The sequence below is a fragment of the Delphinapterus leucas genome, chromosome 1 (assembly GCF_059928025.1).
Source record: "Delphinapterus leucas isolate spDelLeu-1000000601 "Yukka" chromosome 1, BTC_Dleu_Yukka2, whole genome shotgun sequence".
NCBI classification, from domain to species: Eukaryota; Metazoa; Chordata; class Mammalia; order Artiodactyla; family Monodontidae; genus Delphinapterus; species Delphinapterus leucas.
This window is the reverse complement of record NC_143129.1, coordinates 151,974,183-151,999,342: the sequence shown is the minus strand read 5'-3', so window position 1 is coordinate 151,999,342 and position 25,160 is coordinate 151,974,183. Positions and strand designations below refer to the sequence as shown.

Here is a 25,160-nt window from a genome sequence, read left to right as displayed (position 1 = left end):
TTAAGTTTTTTTTTTTTAAGGAAGCAGCTGACAGAGCCATGTGAACTCTAGAGCAAAACCCTGAAACTAGTATTTTCACCAACTGCAAAGTGCCTGGCACATACTGGAGGAAGCCCCACAAATGTTTGTTGAATTAACGAATGCAAGAATAAACCAATTTCCTTTTTGAATGCAAGACTGCCAGAGTTGCTTCTGTATTAAAGGCTACAGAGGCCTACCTTTTTCCCCACTTGACCCTTGGGAATAATGGCAAAAACAGTCTGGTCTCATCAAAGTTGTCCCTACTTTTTTTTATAAGTTGTAAGCAGATGACCATATTGGACAAACAGCAGACTATAGAGACTGAGCACACACAGGTGGTGTGGCTATAAAATAACAAGTTTTGTTTCTGGCTTAGGAATTTCTCACTCCTTTGAGGAAACAATTTGTATGTTTATAGAGCCTGGTATATAATCAAATCAAACTCAGCACACACTGACTTTTAAAAGCCAAAGATTCTAGATTTGATACCCATTGTTTGGGGTTCCCTGCTCCAGAATCCTTCTTCCACTTCCTGCTACAGGGCCTCATGTTGCTTGTGTGCCCATTAAGCACACTCTTTTCCGTCCATTCCCTACCCACTCTCCCCACCCAGCTCTAAAGATCCCAACATATTCTTCATCTGGTTGGTTACTGCCTCCTGCTCTAGGCTGAATCCTAGGGATCAAGTAAATAGAAATTCTAAAGTAATGTTTGCCTAGGCCCTAGAGTCTAGGGCATATACCTAAGAGTGATTTGCTTAGAGGGTGTGTCTCTCTACCTTTATAAAATAATATATATTGTTTTCCAAAATGCTTCTTACCAATTTATACTCCCAGCAGGAGTGTTTGGAAGTTTCCCTCTATCCACATCCTTGCCAGTATTTATCACATCCTGAGTTTTTATTTTGCACTTCCCCAAATTATCTTTAAAAAACAAAACCAACGAAAACAAACAAAAAAATCCCCTCTCTTTCTCAATCATGGAAAATAATAGCAACTTAGAGCAACTCTCATGTACAATTGCTCTGCTTTCATAAAGACGTTGTGGATGATGAACTGAAACAGGCAAGTAATGAAAAGCAAACCCACACATGTTAACACAAGAGTCCCAGCAAAGCGATCCTGGGACTTGGAAAGCCAAATAAAAAGGTGTGAATCTATATAAACCATAGCTAAAACCACCTGTTGCAAATTAAAGGCCCAACCAACCAGACCAAAGCAGAGATGTCTTGAACTCTATTACTGTCCCCTTGGAGTAGCTGATTTCAAATGCCAGCCTTTCAAAGAGAATTTGTAAGAAGACAGAATTACAGTAGGTTAATTTCAGTGCCCATACACAGCACTTACCTTCTGAAGTCCCTCTACAGTGGCAGGCAGGCTAATTAAGTCTGCAGCTGACTTGACATTGGCTTTGAGGTGGTTTACTGCAGAAGTCAGCAGAGAAATCTGAAAGGAAATGAGTAATAAACAATGAAAACAGAACTTGTAGAACAATGCTCCCTTCACACACTCTACAGCTGATGGTGATGTCAAGCACCTTTGGGCATCATGCGATTCTGTGATCCAGACGTTATGCCCAGTCAGGTCACAGGAGTAGAAGAACTCTGCAGAGTACCTTGGATAGACTTGAGATGTAGGAGGAAGCGATAACACCCCTTCTCTCCCTGCCCAGTTTAAATACCAGTGCCGAGGAGGGAAAGGCAGGCATTATTCTTTACCCCACTCCTGGCAGCTACAAGATGCAAAAATCTTAAATTACCCAAAAGATGCAGTAATTACAACACAATCCTTCAACAACTGGACAGGAAGAAAGCTAATGATCAAGGACCTCTGAAAGATTTTATTTTGGTAAAAAATACCCCTCAGTTATTTGCTGAACTTTTGTTTCTGCCCAAGTGGGAACATATATTATAAAGTAAAAGCCCAACATCACAATATACAGTTGACAGCAACTGAACCCTGACAACTTGAATGGCACTTTCAACTACTTGGGGATTTAGTTTTGGTTTAACAATGTGATTAATATTTCAAACTCAATAGCTCAACCAAAGCACTACTTTGTACCCTGAAGGGGCTCAATAAATACCCACTGACCTGCTGGCTGACTGATATACTGAATGTATTAAAATAGGAATTGAATCAAAATAAAAAGTATCTTCCCTTCTGCTATTTATGGGTAAAATTCTAAATAGCTGGACTTCTCTCTAGAATGAGGACTGGCGGAACCTGTGTAATACTCAGTTTCAGGCTGCAGAGATCATATTCTAAAAACCTTGCAATGTGGCTCAAAACTTGGTTCCACACTGCTTTCCTGTCCCAAGTTCTAGGATGAGGACACAGATCTACCAATAGCGATTATATTCAGAATGGCCTCACAGAGTAACCATGAAAGTTTCTGGGCACTTGTCACATGCCTAACCCTGTGGTAGGCATCAGATGGATACAAGACAAAGTAAACCTGACCCCTTATTCTTTTCTTCAACAAATGTCTGGCACCTTCTCTGTACCCAGAACTGTGGAGAAAGTGGCAAATAAGACCGTGAGGTTTTGCTTTCATGGAGCTTACATCCTGGTAGGAGGTGACAGAAGAACAAAGAAGCAAAGTATTAGATAGTAATAAGTACTGTGTACAGTATTTAAGGAGAGCTCCTGGAGTGAGCCCCAGCGTGTTCTGAACAAGGGAGTGCAATGAGGAGCCTTGGAACTCTTCTCCCTCTTTCCTTTTAGGAGGGATGTGTTCAGGGGCGTCAGACCATTTTCCTTTCATTCACCCACTCATTCATTCATTCCTGCAACAAATATCTATTAAGCCCTATTTTATTCCAGTGGTGAACACCACAGATGTCAGTGATCTTTGGTGTTTACATTTTAGTACAAAGAGACAGACAATTTGATATAAGAAAAATTAGATAGCGGGATACATTAGAGGAAAATGAAAATAAGGTGACTTCTGTTTACAATAGCCAGGACATGGAAGCAACCTAAATGTCCATCAACAGATGAATGGATAAAGAAGATGTGGCACATATATACAATGGAATATTACTCAGCCATAAAAAGGAACGAAATTGAGTTATTTGTAGTGAGGTGGATGGACCTAGAGTCTGTCATACAGAGTGAAGTAAGTCAGAAAGAGAAAACCAAATACCGTATGCTAACGCATATATAAGGAATTTTAAAAAGCGGTTCTGATGAACCTAGTGGCAGGGCAGGAACAAAGACGCAGAGGTAGAAAACGGACTTGAGGGCATGGGGAGGAAGGGGAAACTGGTATGAAGTGAGAGAGTGGCATTGACATACATACCCTACCAGATGTAAAATGGATGGTTAGTGGGAAGCTGCTGCACAGCACAGGGAGATCAGCTCGCCGCTCTGTGACGACCCAGAGGGATGGGATAGGGACGGTGGGAGGGAGGCTCAAGAAGGAGGGGATATGGGGATATATGTCTACATACAGCTGATTCACTTTGTTGTACAGTAGAAACTAACACAATATTGTAAAGCATTTATACTCCAATAAAGATGTGAAAAAAAAATAAGGTGATGATGAGTGACTGGGTAGCTACTTTAGATTGGACTGCCAGAGAGGGCCTCTATTAGAAGATGAAATTTAAACTGAGATCTAAATAATAGGAATTAACCAGAGAGAGAGATAAAAAGAAGTACATTTCAGGGCAGAGGGAATTGCTAGGGCAAAGGTCCCAGTGTGGAGAAGAGCTTGGCATATTTGAAGAATAGAAAGAAGGCCTGGGGGGCAGGAGCAAAATATGAGTGAGAAAAGGAGAGGGAGAGGGGGAGGGGAAGAGAGAGGAGGAGGGAGAGGGAAAGGGAGGGAGGGAGAGGGGGAGGGGAAGAGAGAGGAGGAGGGAGAGGGAGAGGGAGGGAGGGGGAGGGAGAGGTAGAAGTAGATAGGTAACATTAAAGAAACAAGTACTAAATGTGATACTGAATACAGTCTAAGAAAATATTAGTGCAGGTTGAAAGGGACAGGCTTCACTGAAGCAGGACTCAAATCAGACTCTGACAGAGAAGTAAGAGTTTTATATATAGAAATAAATCAGCTATCCTTTCTAGGTTAGAAGGGTGAGTGTGGCATCAGGGAATAGGTAGGGAGCAATAGCAAGAATAGACCCAGGAATACTTTTCCTTCATAGCATTTCTCAGAGTGACAATGATTTATTTATGTGTGTGATTTTAAATTAAGGTTTCTCTCCTCCACTACTAGACTGTAAGCTCCATGTCATCAAAGACCATGTCTGTTTTATTTTCCATAATACGCCTGACACAAAGACAGGCATTCAATAAGCATCTACCAAATGAATGAATGGCTAAGAATGAACACTCTGTGTCTGGGATGGACGCTGAGAAGGGTAGACCAAGCAGAGTAGGGGGTAGAGTCTAGGAAGTAGGAGATAAGGCTACATAAGTGTGAACTCATTTTCCTCACTGGTAGCATGGTATAACAACAACCATCTCATAGGGACATGTGATGGTTTTAAAATATGTCCACAAAATCTTTGATAGTCCTCCCTTCAAGAGGTGGACACTAATTCCCTTTCCTTTGAGCGTGGCCTGCACTGAGTGTCTCACTTTTGGCCCACAGAATAAAGTGCAAGTGACAACGGGCAACTTTGAAAACTAGGTCATAAAAAAGCACTGTCTTCCTTTTTGCTCTCTTTTGGATCAGTCACTCTGGATAAGCCGGCTGCCATGTTGTGATAACACTCAAGCAGCCCTATGGAGAAGCCATGGTGGGACAAACTGAGACCTCCTGCCAACAGCCACATGAGTGAGGATGCTTCAGTCCCAGTCAAGCCTTCAGATATGCAGCCCTGGCTGTATATCTTAGCTGCAACCTTAGAGAGATCCTAGCCAGAACAACTCAACTAAGCTGCTTCCAAATTTCTGACCCAGAAAACCTGTGAGATAATAAATGTTTGTTGTTTTAAGTCATTAAGCTTTGGGACAAACGTAACACAGCAACAGATGACTAATACAGGCTATGAGGCTTAAATGAGATACATATCTAGAGCTCTCAGCAGAGTACCTGATACAAACAAAATACCAAGTAGGTGTTAGCTCTTTAATAATGAAATTTAATAAGCACTTAAACATGCAATTCTCCATAAGTGCTCCAAAATACTCAGACTAATCTTCAACATTCCAACTCTATCCATTTAAAAATAAAATGGGTGAGAAACTTCAGCTCCAGAGAGATACTCTCAGCAAACTATAAACCTCTTAAGAGCAGCAGTAACATCAAGGAGGTTTTAACACATGCCCTTAAAAAGATATGAATAACACTGAGGTTTGAAAAGCACATACGGAAATAGGTATTCTCATGCACTGTTAATGGAAATGTAAATTGGAGAAGACTTGTTAGATGGTTATCTAGGATTATCTGTCACAATTTGAAACGTTTACACCCTTTAATTCAGCAATTTCTAGAAATCTATCCTAAAGGTTACTTGTTTAATCAAAAAGAATAAAATACCTAGGAATAAATCTAACTAAGGAGGTAAAAGACCTGTACTTGGAAAACTGTAAGGCCCTGATGAAAGAAACTGAAGATGACACAAACAGATGGAAAGACAGATCGTGTTCATGGATTGGAAAAATTATTCTTAAAATGAGACCATACTGCCCAAGGTAATCTACAGATTCAATGCAATCCATATCAAAATACCAATGGCATTTTTCACAGAACTAGAACAAATAATTCTAAAATTTGTATGGAAACACAGAAGACTCTAAATGGCTAAAACAATCTTGAGAAAGAACAAAACTACAGGTATCATGCTCCCTGATTTCAAACTATACTATAAAGCTACAGTAATCAAAACAGTATGGGACTGGCACAAAAACAGACACATAGATCAATGGAACAGAATAGAGAGCCCAGAAATGAACCCACACTTATCTGGGCAATTAATCTACAACAAATAAGGCAAGACTATACAATGGGGAAAAGACAGCCTCTTTGATAATTGGTGCTGGGAAAACTGGACAGCTACGTGAAAAAGAATTGAACTGGACTACTCTCTCATACCATGAACAAAAATAAATTCAAAATGGATTAAAGACTCAAATGTAAAGACCTGAGACCATAAGACTTCTACAAGAAAACACAGGTAGTAAGCTCTTTGACACTGGTCTTATTAATACTTTTTTGAATATGTCTCCTTAGGCAAGAGAAACAAAAGCAAAAATAAACAAATGGGATTTCATCAAACTAAAGTGCTTTTACACAGTGAAGGAAACTGTCAACCAAACAAAAAGGGATCCCACTGAATGGGAGAAGATATTTGCAAATGATATATCTGACGAGGGGTTAATACTCAAAAATATACAAAGAGTTCATACAACAACATCTAAAAAACAAACAACCCAATTAAAAAATGGGCAGAGGATCCGAACAGACTTTTTTCCAAAGAAGACAGGCACATAAAAAGATGTTCAACATCACTAATAATCAGGGAAATGCAAATGAAAACCACAATGAGATATTGCCACATACCTGTCAGAATAGCTACTATCAAAAAGACAACAAATAACAAGTATTGGCAAGGACGTGGAGAAAAGGGAACCCACCTGCACTGGGAATGTAAATTGGTGCAGCCGCTATGGAAAACAGTAGGGACATTTCTCAAAAAAATAAAGAACAGAACTACCATATGATTCAGCAGTTCCATTCCTGGGTATTTATCCAAAGAAAATGAGAACACTAATTAGAAAAGATATATACACCTTTATGTTCATTGTAGCATTATTTACTATAGAAAAGATATGGAAGCAACCTGAGTGCCCATCAATAGATAAATGGATAAAGAAGTTGTGGTGTGTATGATACACACACACACACACACACACACACACAAAATGGAATATTACTCAGCCATAAAAAAGAATAAAATCTTGCCATCTGTGACAACATGGATGGACCCAAAAGATGTTATGCTATGTGAAATAAGTCAGACAGAGAAAGACAAATACTGTATGATATCACGTATATGTGGAATCTAAGAAACAAATGAACAAACATAACAAAACGGAAACAGTTACAGATACAGAGAACAAACAGGTGCTTGCCAGAGGGGAGGAGGCGTAGGGGAAGGAAAGAACTAATTGAGGGAGATTATGAGGTACAAACTTCCAGGTGAAAAATAAATGAGTCACAGGCATGAAATGCACAGTGTTGGGAATGCAGTTAATAACTATGTATTATCTTTATATGGTGGCATAAGTAACTAGACTTATTGTGGTGATCATTTTGAAATGTATATAAATATCAAATGACTATGTTGTATAACAGAAACTAACAGTATTATAGGTCAATTATACTTCAAAAACAAACAGACTCATAAAAAGAGACCAAATTTGTGGTTGGTTACCAGAGGTGGGGTGGGGGGGGAATTGTGAGGGGAGGGGGAGTGGGAGGAAGGTGGTCAAAAGGTACAAACTTCTTGTTATAAGATAAATAAGTACTAGGGATGTGATGTACAACATTATAAACATAATTAACACTGCTGTACGTTATATATGAAAGTTAAGAGAGTAAATCCTAAGAGTTCTCATCACAAGGACAAATATATATATTTTTTCTACTTCTTTAATTCTGTATCTATATGAGATGATGGATGTTCAGTAAATGTACTGTGATAATCATTTTATGATGTATGTAAGTCAAATCATTATGCTGTACACCTTAAACTTATACAGTGCTGTATATCAATTATATCTCAATAAAACTGAAAGAAAACAAATTAAAAAAAGATTACTTTATTTTCACCAGCATAGAGATGTACGCTCCAGACTATTCACTGCTTTCTTATTTGTAACTGCAAAACTCTAGAAACATCTAAATGTCTAACACTAAGGGTGTAGATATATTGAGTAAACAGAGAAAGCTGTAGAATATATACCTAATGACTCCATTTAGTCACACACACGCGTGTGCATGTGCACACGCTAACCTAAAAGCTAATTCATATTAAAAGCTATTACAATTCTGTAAATGCATATAAAGGGGACTGTAAGAATGTAGCCCAGGCTATTGACAGCGAAGAACTATGGGGACAGGGAATGTGTGTTATGTGTGTGTATCTGTGTGTGATGGGGGCACATACAGAGATGGGGTTGAAGGGGAGTTTTCGTAAGAGTTCTATGTGTATTTTACTATTAAATCTTATATAAGAATACATTCACATATTACTCATGAAATTTTAAAGACAAAAGGTGGGAAAGAAATATACACATAGGAAAACACATCACAAAGCTTTGGAAGGGGTGTGACAGATTTCCTTGGCTGGCCCTTTCCCCATGCCCTCCACTGGGCCTTCGAAGACTATCTTAACATGCTCAATCATAAAGTACTTGGAAGGGGGTCTCCCCCATGTGTGTTTTACTCAGCCCCAAATCACGTACACAACTGGCTCTACACCAACTCGATGGGCAAGGATATGATTATTCCAAATGACCTATCAATTGTGTGGTTCCCTTTTTTTCACCTGAGGGAACAACTCCTTCCACTGACAACTGGCCAGATCTTAAAGGGACAACAAGCTGTGTTCTAGGTGGAACAATCTGGGTAGAAACCACTCTCCCAGGTACGGCTCTATCCTGAGGCTGTGGCAGAGCCTGATGCTAGTCACAGGTATCTCAAGAATGGTAATGGCTTCACGAATGGCCAGTGTGGCTGGTTGACAGCTATCATTTCACCCAAAACCAGAGGAGCAGCCTGAAAGCCGAGGCAATGTAAGGTGAGATGCTGTTCCACTTCTCCCCATGCCCCAAACGCTCTAGGCCTAGGGTATCAGCTGCCTCACAGAAAGAGTATGCTCTGGAGAGCTGACCACTAAGGCTCCAATTACCAGGCAACACTTGGGACTTCTTACTCACTTATAAGACCTGGACCACACACTGTCAGTAGGACCCAGCTACAGTCCCAGAAACTGCAAAGCTGGATTCCATTTTTCAGCATTCCTCTCTTGGGTGGAATAATGCCCACATCTGTGGAAAACTACAGGAAAGCTACATGTTTAACTAGAATAGAGAGACAAGGGGCACTCTCCCATTATTGATATCTGGGACTGCTTTGGTCTCTGATAGACACATTCTAGCATAGCATGTCAGAATGGATTCAAGTGTTATAAAACTTATCTCTGAAGTCACACATTGCAATTCAAAGAGTCTAAAAAGTTGAATTAGGTACAAACCATTAAGGAAAAATCCCCCACATTCCAGCCAAAAGATGAGTCATGACTTTCATGCATATTACATGACTTTTCATTAGTGAAATTAAAAATAGCTACTGTAGACCATTTTATTAGACCATTTTACACTATAAAGCCTGAAATGCTGCTTTGGGGTTAAAATTCAGTGCTCTTTAAATAGTAAGTAAAAAAGTTACTAAAACAGACAATCATCAATGATGAATGATTATGAGCCCTGACAGGGACTCGACTTCACATCCTTTCAGCTTTATCTACTAAGCACCTACTGTGTCCTTTAGAGGTTATAAAGATGGAAGGCAGAGTAGAAAACTGGAAAGAAAACAGGTTCCTACAACTTGAATATTTTGTTAGAACTGCTACACAGCTGTTGACCTTGGGCAAACTACTTAACCTCATTGAGCCTCAGTTTTTTAATCTATAAAATGGAGATAGCACCTCCTACTTCACCGAGTTGTAGAAGCGAAAAAGGAGAAAGGAGATCTCAGATGTAGTACATCTAATAGGGGCCTGCATAAAGAAGGCATTTAATGAGTGGCAGTTACCATCATCATCAGTACTGTGCGCAAAGCTCAGAACACAATATACAACCTTCTGGTGTGATCAGGCACCTCAGCGCGGTAAACTCCACGACTGGCTACTATAAAGAGCCCACAGTTTGCCCCAGAGAGAGATGCTAATTGTCTCTCAGTGCTTCACGATGGTTTACTTTCACCTGATGTACTCTCTGGACAAACTGCTCATTTGCTCTGTGAATACAAGCAAGACCACAGTTTATCCTATTTTTCTTGTAAAAACGGAGTGCATACCTGCTTTGCCCTTATAACTCAGAGTCCAAGGCTAAATGATAACTAGTAAATACTAGGTGCTGCAACCCATCAATTATTTCACGAATACTTTTGAAAAATGAAAGAGAACTGAATAAAAAATAATAAAATATCATAAGGCAGCATAATATTAAGGACAAGTGACTGTTTTCAGAAACTTTTATTTCAGTTACATACATGTATGCATGTGTTTACCGGGTAATGATGGAAAATATTTCTTACTGTGGGTTCCAGGAAAAAGTTTGAAAGCTTCTGCCCCAGGCCACTGATCTCTGGTCGCAAGTGCTGAACCGCCCCACTCCCAAACTACTGCTGAAAGGAGGGGGTAGCTTCAAAAACAATGGCAAGCACTTTATTCTAGCACGGTGCTCTCTGCCCTGGCTGATTCTGAACTTTGTGACTCCACTCTGAGAATAGAATATCCTCTTAGCCACGACAGGGATGACAAAACTATTTTTAAGCACTTTGTGGGTGTACCATTCACTTGGCACTTGAGTTTTCTTCTCGATCCACACGTCTTTCTTAACTAAGCCACAGAAACTGAGAACAGGGGCTATAGTTACCAAGTGGCAACTGCAGCACCTTATTCATATAAGCACAAGGTTTGACTGTTGAATCCTGACAATGCTGCATCAACATCTTCTGAATATGCTCTTTTCCTCTGGCAGAGTCTCTCTTTCGGAATGAATGTGAGATCTGGCCAATTTAGGGACTGGAAAAGTTTTGGCTCTTGTCCTTCTTGCCTGGTCAAGGTATTTAACCAACTCTGCCATTTCCTCCAATGCTATTCTAGAATAATACTTACCATTAGCTGCTGATAAGCTTTTAGTACAGCATATAGCACTACACCCCAAGGCTGTAAGTTTGTAAACTATATTAAACAAAATAAGCTCTCATTATCTAATAAAAACAATTTTCTTGGGCGTTAGACAACACTGTTTTTTTTTTTTTTGCGGTACGCGGGCCTCTCACTGTTGTGGCCTCTCCCGTTGCGGAGCACAGGCTCCGGACATGCAGGCTCAGCAGCCATGGCTCACGGGCCCAGCCGCTCCGCAGCATGTGGGATCCTCCCGGACCGGGGCACGAACCCGTGTCCCCTGCATCGGCAGGCGGACTCTCAACCACTGCGCCACCAGGGAAGCCCAACGACACTGTTCTTAAATTTAATACCTGCACTGTTCCTTAGGAAAAGTTGATTCAAGAATTTCTAACTTCCTCTAAACTGTTCTACTTGGTAAAACTCTGTTCCTTTGCAGAAAGGGTTAACATTTTAAATATTGGGTAAATGCATAACTATTACCTATCTTACCTGACTTTAATGTGTTGGGATCACAGTATGCAAAGCACCATTTCAAAAAGTAAAACAATCTGAAGTGAGTTCCCTATACTTACAGATACATACTAAACAGACAAAATGAAATATTCATAGCTTACACAGAAATAGAATCACACTTTTGCTACCTGCTTATTCATTTCTGTGATGTTTATCCAGACTTTGTTCAATCCCAGCTCTCCAGATTCAATCTTCTCAAGTTGTTTTTGTTTGCTGAGTAGTTCTTCGTTAAGTTTGGGAATTTCCTGGAATGAGCTTTTCTGATTAGATTCCACTGAAAGCAAAAATAAGAACAATAATAAATAGCCATAAAGTTCCCTCATGGCTCCAAGATGAAAAAATGATCCTACAGCAGGAAAGAAGATAGATTAATGAAAGTTAATTCTGGGAGGATAATGACAATTCATATCTATCAACTCTACTATTCCTTTATTTACGTAAATGTATATCTTTAACACTAAAGCTCCATTTAACTGGGGCTATTTCACTACTGTCAATACAACTTTTTAAAGTCAGGTGGCTAAAAATGGTAACAAACAACATCAGCAGAAAGAGTTAGATTTGAATTTCAACTCTGTAACTTACTGGGATTTTGAGCAAACTACTCAAATTTTTTGAGCTTAGTTTCTTCATCTGTAATACAGTGATAATTCTAACCATCCTGTGAAGTATATTTTAAGTGAAAGAATGGCTGTAAAGCACTACACACAGCTGGCCAGGCATACAATACGTGATAAATAAATGTTAAGTACTGACCTTCTCAATTAAGAAGCTTTCTGACTGGTCAATGAAGATTTATAAACCTTACTCCATTAATGCTCAAGGTGACATCCTAAGTTATATCTCTAAATGTTTAAATCTATTTCTTTTCTATCTCAAATTGGTCAAACGCAAGATAGATTCTTACCACCTTTCAAGTACTGTTATGAGAGCGAAGATTTTAAGTCTTTTTCGTAAACAGCAAATAGTGTTTTCTTAAATCAACCCAAAAGCTCAAAGTGAAACAGAAGATAAAGGAAAATGTTAGGTGAAGTATAGGGTATTATCTGGCCCTTCTTTTGGGAAACAACATCTCATGGATGGTTTAGAGATTTGCCAGCCTGCAGGTAGTGGCCTGAAAGACTGCTTTCTCTTCTTTCTTTAGAGTATCCTTTCCTTTTCATGGAAAATAAAATACTGATTGATAGTGGTTGGTCCTCTAGAATAAAACCTATGTCCTTCTTTTAAAGCCACAGACTGCCTGATTAGTTGTCATATGCTTTCTTTAAAACCAAAAATTGGCATAATGGACAGATAAAGAATAATTTACTAAAATGTAAGTTCCCAGGCTTCTTTTGTTCATTTCTGTATAGTTGGCATTTAGAATATACTTGGCACACTTCAGACACTCAGTAAGTATTAGAGACTAAATAAATCTGGCCTTTGCTTACCTCCCAACCATATTTCTCATCACTTTAGCTACCACTTCAATCTACTCTCTAGCCAAGCTGATTTTCCTGACACACCAACCTCTTTAAGCCTCAGTGGCTGCACACACTGCTCTCTCTGCCTAGATGCCCTTGGCTTGCCCCTTCTTCATTCCTGCCACCTTAGCCTAGTTAATTCCTTTCGAGATTCAGCACAAAGAGCTGGCCCCCACCTTGGACCACCGTTACCTCTTTACCACTCCAAACTCTGCTGAGCACTGAACACACTGTGCTATACTTATTTACTTGTCTGTCCCCTCCATCAGACTGACAGAGAGCTGCCTGAGGACAGGTCTTATTGGGTCCTGTATTCCCAGGGCCCAGCACAGTCCCAGGTACACAGAAGCATGCAAATGCCTATCCAGTGAAATGACTGTATGGTATGAAATGGAGTTAATGTTATCCTATTAAGTTAAACAAAGAAAACTCAATAAATAAATTCGACAACAAAAAAATCCCCCCAAAAATCAGGGGGTGGCGGTGGTATCCTCACCGTAAGCAAACCCACTACCTGAAAATTCAGAACTATTAAAAGAAATTAGATATTTTTATTCACTTTTCAAAAATATGTGAAGGATTTCTTTAAAAGTAGTAGACTTGGCTAAGTGCTTTTAATGTAACATTTGATTTACACACAGTTTGCAGGAATACATTCATCTCATATGGTAGGAATATTTTACCAGTCGAAATTAATGTAGCACTTATAGCACCCAACTGAATTTCGTATACATATCCAGTTAGGTTATAAAGAAAAACTTATCCCACACACGTCTGCCATTCTCTGGTGGTAAAACATCCTAAGGCTGGGGGAGAGTCTCTTTTTTTCCTGCAGTCTATATGAATTAAGTAGAGGAGGAAGTAGGACAAACACATAAATAACTTGGATTAAAATTATTAACTAATACACATGTGAGTCTGACAAGCCCTGAAAACACTCTGGATCCTGAGGAGTGTATGAGCTAAGAGGGGATTATATTCATGATCTGATTTGGGGTTTTTTAGGAGAGATAAGACAAGTAAAGGCACTCTGATTACGTAAATGGAATGAGGTATAGTAAACAAACAACTTATGATTACTAATTCATGTTCTTTCAACATGGAAAGCAACTTATTTAAAATTTAGTATAGTAATACTCAAAAGAACTGACTTAGCTCTTTTCCTGATCAGGAAATGGAGATTTTTGCCTACACCCTTTAGATACAACATATAATGCCAACGACAATACTTTATAATTATACATCTTTATAATCTGCAATAAACTTTTATGTAATTACTCATCTTGTGATCAAGCCCCTACTATGTGCCCGGCCCTGTACTTGGCACTAGTGCATACAAAAGACCCTGAAGCTCTCAGTCTAGTGCGGAGCAAGGCGTCGCCCCAGAATTACTATACAGTGTGACAGATGTTATGACAGAGGAATGCCCAAAGTGCTTTCGTAGCACAAATACATCTTTACATATTATGGATGGGAAAATGAGGCTCAGAAAGAATAAGTGACTTGCCTATGTTTCATAGCTAGTAATGAGCAAGTCAGGATTCGACAGTCAAACCTTGTGCTTCTAAGACCAATACTCTTCCTAGTATACTTTAGCTGTCACAGGTGCTTATAGCCTAACAAGACCATTTTTAAGTTCTGCACTGAATGACCAAACTGCTACTCTCCCTGTATGACCAGCAATGAAGATGTCTGATTTATCAATACTGTCCTTTTCTTCCAAATTCTTTCCCCTCACTTTAGCCTTGAGCGATAGGGAAGATTGCTTGGGAATAGACTCATCTTTTTAATAACTGTGGAGGTCTTCTGGAGTACCTGCTTCTAGAAGAAGAATACTGAGCTGAGAGTTTCAGGCCAGCCAGCACTTCAAGCTTAAGGATCAAGTTACTCCTTGGCCTCAAGGGAAAAATACCAAGCCTATCTGCTTTGCTTTCTGTTCCAGATATTTCAGCAATCCTGCCTCTTTTCCTCACAAGAGTCTTGGAAGATAATGAGATAAAGGACTAGGGGCTCTGAATTTTTCAAAAAGGTATTTAAACCAGGTCAGCGGGTGGTCTTATTTCCATTGTCCTCTTGAAAAACAAGAAATAAAAATAAACTTATTGAAATATATTGAAAGTAGAAGCATAATTCAAAGGAAGACTATTTAAGTTTAACAAGATTAACCTCATTTAGCCAAGAAAATGGTTTTCACAAAAAAAACTCTTGCCAAGTAGTCCACAATGGTTCAGCCTGCGGATTGATTTATGCCCCAGGCCCTACCCCATCCTCCTTCAGGAAGTCCTGCTTTAGACTGTATAGGTGCTGGTGTATCTATTGCAGCAAACCAAAGCCCACAGAGCAGCTGGACTGACAATTCCAAATCTGCTTCATTCAACTGGCTGACAAATGCAGTCAGGGTCCCAGGGGAAGGCTGCTCAGTGATAGAAAGTAGGTCTCACAGTCCAGGGTACAACTCCTGGCATCTCCTGAATAGAGTATTTCCAGGTATTAACATGTGCTCAATAAATATTTGTATTAACATGTGCTCAATAAATATCTGTTGCCTGATCGATTGTCAGGTCTATTACATGTATACACTTCAAATATGCTTTTTTTTTTTTTTTTCGGTACGCGGGTCTCTCACCGCCGCGGCCTCTCCCGTTGTGGAGCACAGGCTCCAGACGCGCAGGCCCAGCGGCCATGGCCCACGGGCCCAGCTGCTCCGCGGCACAAACCCCGTGTCCCCTGCATCGGCAGGCGGACTCTCAACCACTGCGCCACCAGGGAAGCCCAAATATGCATTTCTAAACAAAGAAATTTCCTGAAAATGAAAAGCTCAGCTAAGGTACAAATTACACTGGTGTTCTAAAAACACAGGCACAGAGCAATCAGAGAAATGAATCCCTGGAAGGCAGAACTGAGCAATGTTTTGAAATGTATAAATAAACAATTGCTATATGTAACCAAAACAAGCTGTTGTACAAACGGAGGAGGCCCAACTAGTTACGGAGAGATGATGGCACAGACAGGTGTCGTCAGTGGTTATTTATAGTTAAAACACTGCTTCTCAGAACCTCATTTCCAAGTTATGATTACTACTTACCAAGAAAACACTGGCCTTAAAAACACCTTGTAAATACTGCTAAGGACAACATTCAGGAGAATACAAACACAAACCTCATTCTTACACTGTACTCTGATCCCACCAATTGATAAAACATATAGGTCAGGATGATCCTGGTAGAGAACTGTGGCCTACCCAATCCCATTCCCTGAATCAGAAGCTCAGAAGAAAACCAAAGTTAGTATTTCAATATATTTTTTTCAAGCAACATCACTAGGAACGTCATTAACATACTCACTAAGGATTAGCTGTCCCTAGGTCAGGTTTGGAACTTAACTAACTGCAGGCAGCAAAGAGAAGCTGGGGTGAAGGAAAGCTAGGATGTTGTGATCTCCTATGGCTTAAGAGAGGAAGTAAGGAAACAACTCTAATTCTAGTTCTGGGGCCAGATTTCTTTATGGCTTTGAGAAAGCCTGGTGGTCAGTTTCCTGGTGTGTTAAAGCTGCTAAAGTTAGGGTATTTTTGATTAACCTGAAACTGCTTCCTTAGCTTAGAAACTTTTTTTAAAAATTAATTTTATTATTTATAATAAAATTCAGATTGTAATTGTAGCTATGCACTAATTGTTAGTTAAAACAAAGACTGAGTAAAGCATCTTTTGGGTATAACTTTACTTTCTTTTTTTTTGTACATTGTTTTTAAAAAATTTTTACTAGCTTTAGAAAATTAACCCTTGAAACCTAGAACTAAACATCTCAGTGTTGCTAAAGGAAGATCTTTAGGTTAAAACAGGTTGAAGCTACCATGCAAACACACCTTTCAGAAAAAGTACTTTGGATGTGCAAAATACAACTTGACAATTTTGAATACATAAAACTCTTCAAGTTTCTTAAACTTTAAAACACTCATGAGACAAATATTTATTTCTGAGTTGTCATACAGTAAGCACTCCATACATGCTGGCTATCATTATTACTGCTCAGTCCTATGTTTCTATAGGTTTTTATTAAGGAGGAAACTGTCTGACAGACACTCCCACATGCTTTCTCAAATGTCCCTGTGAGGAGGAAGGAAACAGCCTAGTGTTGCTATTGCCACTTTATAGTTGGGGAATATGAAGTGGCAACAGGTGGAGATTAACCAAGATTCTAGACTTCTGGATCTTAGCCCTTGCCTTCTGCACTGTAAGTGTTGACTTCAATACCATTATTTCAGATGCTATTTGTCCTAGTGGTGCATAAGCACTGTTTTTTGTTTGTGGATTTAAAAATGAGTAACTGTTATTGCCTTCAAGCTGACAGCTAAGACAGAGTTTAAAAATGCTGACAGGGTCTTCCCTGGTGGCGCAGTGGTTGAGAGTCCGCCTGCCGATGCAGGAGACACGGGTTCGTGCCCCGGTCCGGGAGGATCCCACATGCCGCGGAGCAGCTGGGCCCGTGCGCCATGGCCGCTGAGCCTGCGCGTCCGGAGCCTGTGCTCTGCAACGGGAGAGGCCACAACAGTGAGAGGCCCGCGTACCGCAAAAAAAAATGCTGACGGGAACATATAATTGCTTCATCAGAGCGAGCAAAAATCTTAATTCAGTGTGGTTCACTTTGTCCTAGAACCTGGAAAAAGAGTCCAAAATTATACTCTGAAAAGGGTGACCACTTACTTGTTCTAAATTTTTCCTTGAGGGCATCCAGATCCTCCTTCAGAGCAACTTGCATCCACACCAAGCCAACGCAGGCCACGACGCAGGCGGCAAGGATGACGAAAGCACAGAGGGGGTAACAGATCCTGCAGCATCGCAAATAGTCTCCCCTGATCGTAAGAACAAATTCAACCAGGAGTACAGAAGAGATTGGAATACAGCTTTATTCAAAATAGCACCTTTCGCCAGGCAATTATCAACTCTAATGAATACCAGTTAATTCACCAGGGAACACGGGGGTAACACACTTAAATCTGAACAGCAGGTTGAATATGTCTAAATAATATGACCTATAAAGAGTTCATCTATAGGGGACAAAGGTTTCAAACTTCACATGAAACAGAGGGAGTTCCTGTGAGCTACAGGAAGCACCTGTGGGCACTGCGGTTCACTGCCATCAGTTCATCATCAGTTTCTTTGGCAACTGCCTCAGGTTAGGGAAGTGTAAAGACCAGAGCTTCTCTGCCATTCCGTCACTGTCCTGTAATTCACTTATCTACTTCTCTCTCTTAAATACATACTCACTCCAGAGGACCTCGTTTCAGTTTACTGAAGCTTTATAAACTTTTGAGTGCGTTTTACTCCAAATGGAATGAAAAAAAGTAGACAGTAGGTTTAAGTGGACACCTGGTACACTCCAGCTTATTGGCTCAGAAAGAAGGGAAACATAGAAAGGGGTCAGATTTCACACCAAACTTCAACCAGCACTCAAGGTCTAAACTAACCCAACAGGATAACTATTCCAGTTAACTATTCCACTTCATCAGATCTTCACAGCCCAAACCTAGGATTACCCTGAACTACCTCACCTGGCAAAGAAACCGATCTCTTCCTTTAACATAAAAGGACACAGACATTCTAAACAAACCTCAAAGGATTCAATCTCTTTTCTTTTAGCATCCCAACCTTTTGCCTAGCTCTTGCTTCCACAACCTCAGCAGCATACTCTTCTTTTAACGTGCTTCTTAAGAGAGTCCAAGGGCACCTTCAAGGTTCCCTTCAGCCCTTTCCTACCGTAACCCCCAATTCGCAATGTCTTTGTGCTCACTACTGGATTTGTCTAGTGGCTGCACCATCTAAAAGTGGTTTGAGAAAACCTGCTTCTTCTTTTTGTTTCCCACCTGTCATTTCTCTCAAGGCTCTTGCGTTTTACAGAATGTCCCTCACCATATTCCCCCATCACCAAGATTCAGACCCATCATGAGTGCAAAAAAAAAAACAGAAACAAAAAAACCCTCAACAACAACACCCCCTCCGAAAACAACAACCAAAAAAATCCAACCAACCTAACAAAAAAACCTGCAGTCCTAAGGTCCCTGTCTCTCCTATACTTAACAAAAGGTCTAGTCCCCCAAATTTCTCTGTTCTTAGTTCCCTATTTTTAGCTTCTTTGCTACTCCCGCCTTGGTCTCTCTGGGCTCTTAGCACATTCCCCAAGTCCACCCTTCCACCCTAGATTCAGAGCTCTTCTTTGTATACTCAGAGATAGATCTCTAATTTATCCTTCATTCAGAAACTGAACTCATCTTCTCCCTAACATTCTTCCTCCCTCTGTGCCTTCCAAGGTCTACACACTTTTTTCTTCCTAAGAACTCCCTTCTCCTTCCCTTTAATTTGCCTCCTTGGTAGTGCAAGGAGATGCCTTTTCCCCATCCCACCCCTGAGTACTGCATTACTCACTTGACAAAGCGAGAGCGATTTCCAGCTACACCAAATTCCTCTTCCTCCTCTGAGCTGGACTCAGAGTCTGAGTCAGGAGGCTCGGTGCGAAGCAGGCGGTGGCCTGAGCCTTTCTTGGGCTTTTTTCTCCGGCTGTCCCCAGCCAAGCCGATCAGTGCATTGAGCTCTTTGCGCTTTTTCATCTTCTTGTGTGGGGTAAGTGGAGCACCCACTCCTGAGCTGCCAGGTTCGTACCCGACGCCCAGTTCTCTCGAGGCCTTGGAGCCGCCTTCCAGGGTGAGGAATCCTGGGCCAGAGCCCCTCTGGTCAGTCCCACCCAGGAGTGGGACTGACCAGATCCGCGGGGGCTGGAGATTGGAGCCCAGAGGAAACTGTAACTCAGATGGGTAGGGGAAGTCACATAAAGGCCAGGGAGCTGGTGATCCAAATGGATAAAGCCCTAGGCAAGCACTGTCAGTTACCGAAGCGGGTGCTGGACGTGGAGGAGGGGGGAACCTTTGTCTCCCAAAGAGAATAAAAAGTCAAGTCAAGAGACTCTCAGACCTGGTCAGTATATAGTATTTCTAAAGGTGCTCCAGGAGCTGGGGAAGGACACAGATGGGTGTTTTGGACTTCCGGGGTAGAATTTCCAATGCAGAGAAAAAAAGAAACTTGTTCTTCAATGGAAGGAGAGGGGGAGATGCAGAGCGAGACGATGGGAAGGCGCTGTTCCCTCCCTAGCTGGCAGCTGGAGGGGGCTCCCAGCCGCTACAACCCCGACAGAGAAAATGCCCGAGTCTGAGATGATCACCGGCCTCCGGCCTCCGGCCTGAGTTTGAAGGAAGCCAGAGGCCGAGGAAGACCCAGAGCCCGGCCTGGAGGGCTTGGCCTGAGAGGAGCCAGTCCCGCGCCTGGGGAGACCCCAGCCCCGCTGTCTGGGCCTCGGGGCGCGGTGAGGAGGAGCGACGGCGGCTCAGCCCACCTGAAGAGCTCCCACCCAGAGTTCGAGGTGTTCCGGCACGGGCGACCCTCGGCAACTCAAACGCGCCGCCTCCACTCCAGCCGCGACTCCGGCCCCCGCTCCGGCTGCGGCCGCCCCTGCTCCCGACTCGCTGGTGGCGGCGGCGGCGGCGGCGGCGGCCGCGGGCTCCAGACCCGGGCCATCGCTCCAGCCCCAACTCACTTCCCTTTGGCAGCGACCGCCGACACCGCCTGCCAGTAAGGCGCGCTCCCATTGGCCTCCCATCTGGTGACGTCATGCGAGGGGGCGATGGGGAGGCGGGGTGTTAAAGGATGCAGGCTCAAGCGAGGGCAGGTCCCGCCTGCCAGTCGAGGAGGCCCCTCCCCCAGGAGGGTCTGGGACCTGTAGCTCACCTGACAAGGGCGAGTTTCGTTCCTTGAGGAGCAGGGATGGGCCAGGCAAAGCATCCAGCTGCTCGACCTGCTTGGGAAGTTCATCAGCCGCCCGGGCCCCCCCAGTTGTGACTAACCCAGCCTAGAGGCTCCAACCCTCTGACTCTCATGCTGTTTATTAAAGGTTTAGGCCTGTTACAGATTAATGACCCGGTTGAACACGTTCATTCATTCATTCCGTAAATATTTACTGAGGAATTACCATATGTCAGGAGCAGTTCTACTACTGAGGATTGAGCAATAAACAAGATAACCACTATCCCTGCCTTCCTGCATAGGGTTGCCCAATTTAGCAAATAAAAATACAGGACACTCAGTAACGTTTGAATTTCAGGTAAACAACGAATATTTTTTTGGTATAAGTATATCCCATGCAACGTCTGGGACATCTTCATACTTTTAAAAGTTAATTCTATTTTACCTGAAATTACTTTTAACTGGGTGTCCTGTGTTTTATCTGCCAACTGTTTTCCTGCAGCTTATACTCGAGCGGGAGGACAGCAATAACATATAAAATGTCAGGAGATGATAAATATTATGAGGAAAACTGAAACATGATAAGGGGACAGGGAGTGCCTCTGTGATAAGGGGACCTTTGGTTAGAGATTGGGAGGCAGTGAGGGAGTGAGCTGTGCAAGTGGCCAAGCGGAAGGAGTGACCTGGAAGACCTGCTGTGGCTGGACCTGAAGAGCAAGAGGAGAGTGGTAGAAAATGAGGTCAGACAAGCATCAGGGGCAGATTTTTTTTTTTTTTAAATTTTATTTATTTATGGTTGTGTTGGGTCTTCGTTTCTGTGCGAGGGCTTTCTCTAGTTGTGGCAAGTGGGGGCCACTCTTCATCGCTGTGCGCGGGCCTCTCACTATTGCGGCCTCTCTTGTTGCGGAGCACAGGCTCCAGATGCGCAGGCTCAGTAACTGTGGCTCACGGGCCCAGTTGCTCCACGGCATGTGGGATTTTCCCAGACCAGGGTTCGAACCCGTGTCCCCTGCATTGGTAGGCAGATTCTCAACCACTGCGCCACCAGGGAAGCCCCAGGGGCAGATCTTGTAGGGCCTTATGGACCACTGTGAGGACTTTGGAAAACCCTTGGTGCTTTAAGCCCTGGCTTAGATTTTTAAAAGATCTAAGCCACTGTGTGGAAAAGAGAATCAGGGACCAGTGAGGGACAAATAAAGATGATGGCAGTTGTGGAGATGGTGAGCATTCTAAATGCTTCTTGACCACAGAGCTAACAATATTTGCTGATGGTTTACAGAGAAGGTGAGCAAAAAAAGAGGAGTAATAGATGACTCCAGGGTCTTAGGGTGGAACAGCTGGAAGAAAGGAATTGCTGTTTACTGAGATGGGAAAGAACAGATTTGGGGCAAACTTGAGAAGTCAATTCAGTATTCAGATGGACTGTTTGGTATATCTATTTGGAGCTCTGGGTAGAGGTTGGGGCCTGAAATGTAAATCTGAAAGTCATCAAATGTAGATGGTATTTAAAGCAAAGTGCTTTGAACTACTTGGAAAAAAGTCACTTAAAGTAATTTTTATACCCACACTCTTATTGTGGCAATCACACTGTCTTTGTCTAGGGATACCCACCCAAAGTCTGGGTCTGTCTCTTATTTATTTTTATGCGTCTAGACCAGAGGTAGATGATCCAATATATATGTGATGCCTACATGAGTGGGCAGAGTTATACAGAGGTATGAGCGGAGTTTTGGAATCAAGAGATCTGCAGTGAAATCATGCTTTGAATATTTGCTAACTCTGTCAGCATGGAAGCCATATAAATTCTGAGCTTCAGTTTTCCTCTCTGCAAAATGAGGATTAATATCTATTTCACAGGACAGACAAATGAGAAGATGCTTCTGAAAGTGCTTTTGAAGCCCCCAAACATGGGCAGTTACTTTGGGGTTTTTTTTGGTCTCCTTTTGTTTCTAGAGCTGCACTGCCCAATACAGGAAGTAGTCATTAGCCACATATGGTAATTTAAGTTTACATTTAGCTTAATTAAAATTAAATTAAAAGTTTAAATTAGTTCCCCAGCCTCACTGGCCGCTGTGCTCCACAACCATATGTGGCTAGTGGCTATTGGGCAGCACAGGGCAGCACATTTCCATCATTATAGAAAGTTTTATTGGACAACTCTGCAGTAGCACTTCCCTGAAGGTCTGGGGATGGACAAGAAAAGGTCTTGACTTCAAGAACCATTTCACAAACAAACCCTATGTTCATAAGAAGACACAGGCAAAAGGGGTGACTGGCCCAGGATGGCCCTTCCCATGGCCTTCCTGTGCTGTAGATCTTGCATGTTCACCAAGGGAACCAGGGGCTGAGGAACCCAAGGGAGTAAGGCCCAGGGATGTGTCACCTAGTTACAGTGACATCTGGTCAGCCAGGCCCTGCCGTTTCACGCGATGGACTGGTCATGGGTGGGGAGGCTGGAGGAGGGTAGTTGAGAGCTAATGGGATGCTTCTGCTGGATCTACCATTCAGTCCCTCTGTCTGACTGTTTGTCTATTGGTCTATAGATAACACACCCTTCTGTGTTTGGTAAACATCCCATGAGATACTGAGTTATCCTTTGAAAACTGAGGGCCAGATGTTTTTTTTTATCTCAGGAGCTCTTGGTACCTCCCTAGCCTCCTCCCTCACACCTGGGACCTTCAAGGCCAACGATTAGATTAATCCACCGTCTCAGAGCGAGGGCTCCAGCACTGCCCTCCTACACCAGGACTCCTCAAGCTTGTAACCCATCTTTTCATTTGGGGAGGTTCATGTTATGATCTTGTGTCTAGGGAGGCTTGTTACCCATTCAAAACTTGCCTGAAGCACAATGTGATCTTGGGTAAGTCGCTTTGCAGCTCTGGTACTCCAATTTTCCTGTCTGTAAAATGAGAATAAGAATATTCCCTGCCCAGCCTTCTGCTCTGTGCTTTTTGGGGGAGGGAGCAGCATGAAAGTGTTTATATGCTGTGAAGTGTCATGTAGGGTGGGTGATGCCTGCTGAATCCTCCTAACAGCTCTGTGGGGAGAGTGAGCAAGGATGACTTCCCTGTGCTCAAAATTCCATCCTGTGTGAGTGGCAAAGCCTCTTGAGATGCTGTGCTATCTTAGAAGACTCCACAGAACACTTTCACTTGGGAAAACTGAGGCAGAGAGTGGGGGCAAACTTGCCTAGGGCCATGATCAGAAATGGGATCCAGGACTTCTGATTCCTGGGCTGAAGCTCTTTAAGATCTCAGAATCCTCTCTTCTCTGGGGTTGAAGTCCACATCTGAACTCTGCCACTTGGCAGCTGTGTGACCTTGGGCAAATGGCTGAGCCTCTCTGAGCCTCCACTTTTGAGAAATGGTGGTAATAAGGGTAGCCAGGACCAGCCATATAATTTGTGGGGCCCAGTGCAAAGGAAAATGCAAGGCCCCTTGTTCAAAAATCAGGAAAAAAGCTTTTTTCCGTTCTCTCATGATTTCTTGCTCAGCACATCATGCTGTTTATTGCTCACTAGTTAACGTCATGTTCCCTTGGGTATGGGGACCCTCACGGGGCGGGGTGGGGGCCCTTCCTTATGACTTGGCATGCACCGCCAACCCAGCCCTCTTTGTGCCTGCACCCAGGCCCCTGTCTAGGATGAGGCGGGGCAGGGGGACAGGCAGCTTAGAACCCATCCTGGGGAGGGGGAGAGGGAGGTTAGGAGAGGCAGGACTATGTATGAGTGAAGCTTCCAAGTCCCCAGTGTATGCTTCATGTTCCATCAGACTTCACTTTCAAAACAAATTCAAAAATAAAATGATTAAGAATTTCAAGATGGCGACCACAGAGCATTAAACCCCAATTGTGGGGCAAACTTCTGAGTTACGGGTTCTGTGCAACTGCACTGGTCACATACCCGTGAAGCTGGCCCTGACAATACCTAACTCACAGAATAGCTGTGCAGAAGTAATGTGCCTGACTCATAGTAAATGCTCAATAAATGTACCTCTTCCATTAATGTGATTATTAATTATTAAATGTGATTTACTACAGATTTATTAAGTGTGATTTTGATGATGACCCAGCTGTGGTAATACATCTTCATTTACCTAATAGAAAACGCTGCTTCCATCTGCTACAAGAACCCTCTTTGCCATCATCTTTCTTGGTGTTTTTCTATGGTTAAAGTGGGGGGAAGGAAAAGAAATGAAGATTTAAAAATACTCAGGCATTAGGCATTTTCGTGTTAATTGTGACTGCAATAAGCTAATCCTCACTAGACAAGCATCTTATCCTTGCTCTAACTGAGAAGAAAGTAGATGCTCAGAGATTGTAAGAGGCTTGCCCAGGGACACACAGCACATCAGTGGCAGATACTGGGGCTTGAATCTGGATCTGAGCCTCTGAAGCCTGAGTCCTGCACCTGGTGCCCAGCTCTATACTGGCGGAGTCCGCTGCCTGGGCCTTTGTCTGCAGCTCATCTAGGAAGGGACAACCAGCTGAAGCGTCCTACCT

The 25,160-nt window shown here is 42.4% G+C and overlaps 1 protein-coding gene across 4 annotated transcripts in view; it reads right to left on the bottom strand.

Annotated features, from left to right (window-relative positions):
* The window catches only part of EFCAB14 (EF-hand calcium binding domain 14), a 37,386-nt gene extending 16,930 nt beyond the window's left edge, over positions 1-20,456 (bottom strand). The window contains exons 1-4 of one of the 4 annotated variants that reach the window (XM_089923181.1): positions 19,293-20,456; positions 17,574-17,722; positions 11,539-11,684; positions 1,368-1,466 (exon numbers count right to left, since the gene is read on the bottom strand). In XM_089923181.1, the coding sequence (XP_089779307.1) occupies positions 1,368-1,466; positions 11,539-11,684; positions 17,574-17,722; positions 19,293-19,474 (576 nt within the window). In that variant the 5' untranslated portion in view covers positions 19,475-20,456. The remainder of the gene's footprint in view (positions 1-1,367; positions 1,467-11,538; positions 11,685-17,573; positions 17,723-19,292) is intronic. The other 3 variants (XM_089923185.1, XM_022575620.3, XM_022575621.3) reach the window with 3 other exon arrangements.
* Positions 20,457-25,160: the final 4,704 nt, after the last annotated feature.